At 51.8% G+C, this 6,338-nt stretch overlaps 1 protein-coding gene across 1 annotated transcript in view; it reads left to right on the top strand.

Annotated features, from left to right (window-relative positions):
- The first annotated feature begins 4,381 nt into the window (after positions 1-4,381).
- The window catches only part of Dscaml1 (DS cell adhesion molecule like 1), a 301,271-nt gene continuing 299,314 nt past the window's right edge, over positions 4,382-6,338 (top strand). Inside the window, exon 1 of the mRNA XM_027930592.2 lies at positions 4,382-4,499. Within this exon, the coding sequence (XP_027786393.2) occupies positions 4,397-4,499 (103 nt within the window). The 5' untranslated portion in view covers positions 4,382-4,396. The remainder of the gene's footprint in view (positions 4,500-6,338) is intronic.

The raw sequence follows: 6,338 nt of genomic DNA, 5'->3' as shown, positions 1-6,338 counted from the left end.
TAACTTGGTTGCTTGCTCCTGGACAAATCACAGCTACTACCCTCAGTCTATAGGATGGCGGTATCCAAAAGGGGAGATGCGTCTTCTCTCGGGGCTGTGCAGATGAGCTGAGACAATGATCAGAACTGGCCTGCATAGAGTAGGTGCTTACTAAATATTTATTTAAGCATTTCAGTCTCTCTCTCTCTCTCTCTCTCTCTCTCTCTGTCTTTTTGGTACTAGGAATTAAACCCAGGGGCATTTTACCACTGAGCCACATCTCTAGCCCTTTTATTATATTTTATTTAGAGATAGAGTCTCCCTAAGTTGCTGACATTGAACTCACAGTCTCCTGCCTCAGTCTCCTGAGCTGCTGGGATTACAGATGTGCACCACTGTCCCAGGATCAGTGTCTCTCTTAATACGTGGATGTCATAGTGGGTGGTGACTTTAAACCCTTCACCATAGCAGGGTGTGTGGCAGCCTCTTCTCATGGAAGGTGAGAATTTTTAACTTTTGCCATTCCTGAGCTAGCCTGAAAGTTTCTATGGTGCAGAAACTGTCTCTTTATGGTCAGTACCTAGTATATAGCAGTCCTGGTGACTGGCTGATGCTTGAAAGTCAGATGCGGGTCCTGGTGGTACTGGTGCTTGCAGGCCTGAGGCATGCCAGCCTGGGGGGCCATGTGGGTGTTATGAGGGCAGTCCTCACCACATCTCTCCTTCTGCCTCCCCTGCAGCCCGCCCTGAAGATGTCGGCACCAGTCTCTACTTTGTAAATGATTCCTTGCAGCAGGTGACCTTCTCCAGCTCCGTGGGGGTGGTGGTGCCCTGCCCGGCCGCAGGCTCCCCCAGTGCGGCCCTTCGATGGTACCTGGCCACAGGGGACGACATCTACGACGTGCCACACATCCGGCACGTGCATGCCAACGGGACGCTGCAGCTCTACCCCTTCTCCCCTTCCGCCTTCAATAGCTTTATCCACGACAATGACTACTTCTGCACAGCGGAGAATGCCGCCGGCAAGATCCGGAGCCCCAACATCCGCGTCAAAGCAGGTAAGGGAGGAGATGGCTGCCCCCCACTTGTGGAGCTGGGTGTGCTAGGCAGGGCTAGGGCTGGGCTCAGCAGGCCATCACCGGGAGGATATATGTGTGACATGCACAGGCTGGAGAAGCCATTCGCTTAGGACAGCTTCCTTGTTCTCCTGACTCTTAGCTCAGTCACCTCCTGGGTGTGCAATCAAGTAAGCTACCTTCCGAGCCTCGGTTTCTTCATCTGCAGTCAACGCAAGCACCTACCTCGTACATCACTGTGTGTGAAGTTAAATGAAATAGTGCTCATTTAACTTTAAGTACTTAAAACTAAGTACCACGCTCACTTCAGTACTGGACTCATAGAAAATACTGGTTGAGTTTCTTTGTCTAAAACCTTTTATTGAAATATATAAAGAAAAGTTAACATGTTGTAATAGTAGCTGGGTGAATTTTCACAAGGCTCAACTAATGCTTCAGATGCAGAAATACAACACCAGCACGCCAGAGGCCTCCCTCCTGTATTTTGGTCACTGTTCCCCTATCAGGAACGGCTCTCCTGCCTTCTAACAATTTAGAAGTCTTGCTTGTGTTTGTTCTTCGCATAAGGGAGTCCTGCAGGATGCGTTTTGTGGAATCTCTGGCTCATTCCTGTGATGGTGGGATTGACGCTGGCTCTTGTGCAGAGTGGGAAGTCTCCAATTCCCGTGCTGTCTAGTACTCCATTGTGTCCCAGGCTACATGCTCTTTGTTCATCCTGCTGTCCATGGACGTTTGAGTCTAGCACAGCTCATGAGAACTGGCACTTAGATGAAGTTCATTGTGGAAAACCTGGAGCAGTGAAGGATCCAGGTCTTTGGAAGAGTTGATGAAGGCAAGGAAGTGAGCCTTTCTCCATTAGTCCCTTTAGAGAAAATACAAAGTCTGATTTCCCTGGATCAAGGCTGGAAGAGAGCAAATGGCTCAGACCAGCTGTTCCTAACTAGGGCATCATGATGCACTGCTGTGCCCTGGTCACCTCCAACAGCATATGGCACTGGAGGATGGGAAAAGGTTTACTTAGTAGGGTTTGGGGTGCAAGAGGGCAGGTAGTGCTCTTGCCAGCCTGCTGCAGTGACCCCAGGCCTGATGCACCCTCTTTCTTGATGATGCATTGAGTAGGCCCAGGAGAGAGTTCCAGGGAGGCCTCTGGGCCTGCCTGCTTCGTGGCAGACCCTGCAAGATGAGCTTGTCTAACCTCCTGGGTCCTTCTGCTTTAGGGATCCCTTTCACAAGGATAGGGTTCCAAGGCTCTAAGAACAGGGGTGTGAGAGGGTGAATTGAAAGCTCTGCTTCTTGCCATGGGTTTGCCTGGGGTCAACCTGAACTCTCAGGATTGAGCCATGCCCAAGGTTTCTCTCCCAGGCTCCCCAGGGAATCTGCTCTTGGGAGCAGGTCCTTTGTACTGTTCAACCCCTAATGCAACACTGAATGCTGGGCTGGGAGGCCTGGATTCTCCAGTGCTGGCCTCTGCAGCCTGGAGGACTAGGCTACGTACGGGACAAGGACATCCTATTTCCTGTAATAGACTGTAGTTGGTTTACATGCTGTTTTCACTGTACATCTATAAAGGGTTTCTTACAAATGAGAAAACTATGACAAAGAGAGATTAGGTGACTTTCCCAAAGGCATGCAGCCACTTCATTGGAGAGGTGCCACTGTCATGAAAGGCAGCATTCCTGAAGCACGTTCCACATGCTGGGACTTGTACGAGCTATTGTACAAGTGAGGAAACTGAGGCTCCAAAGGTGAACCCTTCCTGTCCAGGATCTCGCACTGGCCAGATGACGAAGCAGGGCCTGTTTGTTGCATGCTCTTACCGTCAACTTTTCCAACTCCCCTGCTCCCCTGAGGGTGGAGCGCGCCTCAGCCTGTCCTCTTGCCTCCACCGCTCCGCTCCCCTCCAGAGTGAGCTCCTTCAGGCTCCTTTATTCAAGATGTGTGTCCCAGAAATGGAGGCAGTGCTGCCAACCCCACAGAAGGGCTGGACCGCAGCCCCAGGCAGCTGGCAGCACCTCAGCCAGCAGTACCTCTCCTCCCTCCTCGCCTCCACCCCCGATTCCTTCCCCATCACAGCCGTAGCAGGGAGGAAGGGAAGAATGGACGCCTGGGAAGGCCAAGGAGGGCTGGACCCACTGGAAATATAACCAATTAAGAGGCTCCTGATGACGCCACAGAGGCTGCAGGTGCACAGCCGGGGGGCTGCCAGGGCCTTTAGTGTCGCCTGGCAACCATGGCAAGGAGAGGAGAAGGGCACGTTGCCCAGGTGCCTGCTGAGGGACAAGGTCGGTAGGCAGTGGGGCTCTGGACGTTCCAGCTCTGCTTGGCAGAGAAGAGGGCAGAAGGATCAAGTGAGTGCCTAGGAGAGGCCCCACAGAGGACAGATCAGAGGCTGGATCCTCAGTCCTATCTGTAAGGCCAGGTCAGTCCACCTGCAGAACCAGACACGTGAGTGACTGCAGGTGACAGTGGCCAGGAAGCAGCCCTAGGAGCAAGGCAGGAATGGACACCTGGGGAAGGGATGGTTCTGAAGGCAAGGCCAAGGCTGGGCGCAGGGGTGTGCTGGAGGATGCAGGTAGTGGCAGGAGGTGGAGAAGCCACAGGGAGGCTTCATTGCCAAGAATCTTGGAGACAGTGAGCCCATCTTTGGGGCTCTGCATTCTCAGACATAATTCCAGTTTCAGAGAGTCTCTCCCACTGTGAATTATACACCACCAAACCCTTCCAGAATATTCTGTATCTGGGTTACATTTCCAAGGATGCCTTTCACTCTAGAGTAGTCTCATGCTGTCATTAGATCATCTGTTTTGGCTTTATTTTATTTTAGATCATGGTTTTATTTTGGCAAATACTGGTCACTTTGCCCAAAACAAATGCCACCCTGGGTCCAGGAATAATGTCAGCAAGCTGGTATATCATGCCAAGGGGAATTCTCCCTTGTTTTCCTATGACCCACATCTGCCCCTGTTGACTGCAACATCAGTGCAGACTGAGATGCTAACCTCAAGGCCTCTGCCATCCAGTAGGGTTTGCTAAAACTCACAAGGGGAAAGGTCGAAATCTGGAGATGTGGTCCTGCAGAGGGAGGTGGCTATTTCCGAGTGAGCAAGAACAGCTGCCCAGTGGGGCAGAGAGGAAGTGGACAAAGGTGCTGCTCAGGCAGGAACAAGGTCGTGGCAGGAACTTCTGGGCTGGGTAAGCAGGAGGCGGGAAGGAGGAGGAGAGGAGAAGGCTGGGGAAGCCCAGGGAGGTGACACATCCTGGTGACACTCTTCTCCCCCCTGCTCCCATCTCACTGCAGTTTTCAGGGAACCCTACACCGTCAGGGTGGAGGATCAAAGGTCAATGCGTGGAAACGTGGCCGTCTTCAAGTGCCTCATCCCCTCTTCAGTGCAGGAATACGTTAGCGTTGTGTCTTGGGAGAAAGACACAGTTTCCATCATCCCAGGTAAGAAGCGATCGTGGGTGGGGGGCCGCCTGGTGGCTGCCTGGTTGTGGGCAGTGTCTGAGCTGGTCATTGAGCTAACCCTTGACGTGGTGAGTGATTTGGTTTTGTTCTCATAGCGCGTCAGCAAGCAAGTAGTCTGGTCCTTCTCTACGCGGGGAATCAGGTGCCAGGGGCCTCTGCTGTGTGTGTGTGGAGGTTCCAGCAGACACTGGGCGGGTCCTACTCGCTCACAGGAGTGGGGCCTCCATCTTCCTGGCCACTGGGGCTCTGCTGACCTTGCCCTGAGGGATGGGAGGCAGCTGGCAGGCTTATCTGTGAAAGAAGGCAGGAAGGGCAGGGTTGGGGACTGGTGTGTGGTCTGTGTTCCTGCGTGGAATGGCCAGGGTAGAGGAAGCACGCCCACTGGACCTTTTTCCACCCGTGAATGGGCTAAGATGCCATCAGAATCCTGGTTGGCCTCTCTGCTGGCTGCTACTGGGAGACCCGGTAGAGACTGTTGTGTTGGAGGCTCATCTCATTGCGCTGCTGTGGTTGCAAGTCCCTTGTCAAATCTGCTCCTCTTTCCATTTAGCATGATTGTTCCTTCAACAGGAAATAGGTCTGGGAACCCACAAGAGAAGATCTCAAGTCCTTAATCTACCTTCAAGTCTCCAGTTACAGGACTGTGGGACTTTCCCACCACTCACTCGTCCTTGCACACGGCAGGGCTTCTCCTTTCTCTACCAGGGACCTTTGTCTTCCTTCCTACAAAATGGGTTCTGGGTGCCCCATCTGCACTAAGGTCCCCCAGCCGTTTGTATGACATGATTCCTCTTCTTCAAGGTTAGTCTGGAAGAGGAGCCTTCTCTGCATGAGCCCTTTAAAGCAGCGCTGCTTCATTTTGCTGCGTTCAAATCCCTGCAGGGCTCTTTAGGAGCACCAGCGCTCAACCCAACCCCACGTCTACTGAATGACCACCTCAGGAGTGTGTCCTGGGCCTCAGCATTGTCTGGCGGCTCCTGGAGGGTCCCTTGCATGGTTAGGATGGAACAATGCTGAGGTGTGTTTGCAGTAACGTGGAAGGATGATTTTTTTGAAGCATGGATTTGTGTTTCGCTCTCAGTACGTTTTCTTTCCCTCAGTTCCAAGCAGATGGCCCAGCCATTATATCCTGTCAGAGCTGGCGGTCGCAAGACAGGGGTCCAAAACCACTTGAACACAGCTGCTCTTCCTACCTTTCACAAAACCATAAGCTAATAAGAAAATCTAGGATAAGTGTTCTGTTAGGGGAAGAGCTTTTGAAGGCAAGGGACAAACAGGAGTTGGGAATGCCAGGGTCAGGGTGATATTGTGGCTGCTCAGGATGTAGCTGGAAGAAGCAGTTGGACCCCATGGGGGTGGTTGTGCAGGGTTCTTCTGGGTCTGGGACCGAGGCCAACATTCTTGCGTTTCAGTGAGGCATGAGGTGCATAGCAGAAGACCCAAAGGGACCGTGTGGGTAGTGACAGTGGGCTGGTGGGGACCAGAGGGAACTTGAATCTCAGGATCTCTATGTTTCAGTTTTTTAAAGAATGTAAAGAGATGTGGTATCAGACACTTGAACTGACGGACTAACATTATACACAACAAAAATATAACTGTTATTATATTATATTAAAAAAATTTGAGTGCTTATTATCTGCCAGGCACCAGGTAAAGAAACTTTCATATTTGATCTCATTTTAGCCTCACAAAGTGTATTTTAGCCTTGTCCACCTTACAGGAGAGGAAACTGAGTCTCGAAGAAGTAAAGCAGCTTCTTCTGGTCACGTGTCTGGTAAACAGAGGGTGCGTTGGACCCAGGTCTGTTTTTTCGGCCTA

This window comes from Marmota flaviventris, chromosome 9 (assembly GCF_047511675.1).
Source record: "Marmota flaviventris isolate mMarFla1 chromosome 9, mMarFla1.hap1, whole genome shotgun sequence".
NCBI lineage: Eukaryota > Metazoa > Chordata > Mammalia > Rodentia > Sciuridae > Marmota > Marmota flaviventris.
Note: the sequence above shows the minus strand (reverse complement) of the source record. Positions and strands in the feature narration are given on the sequence as shown.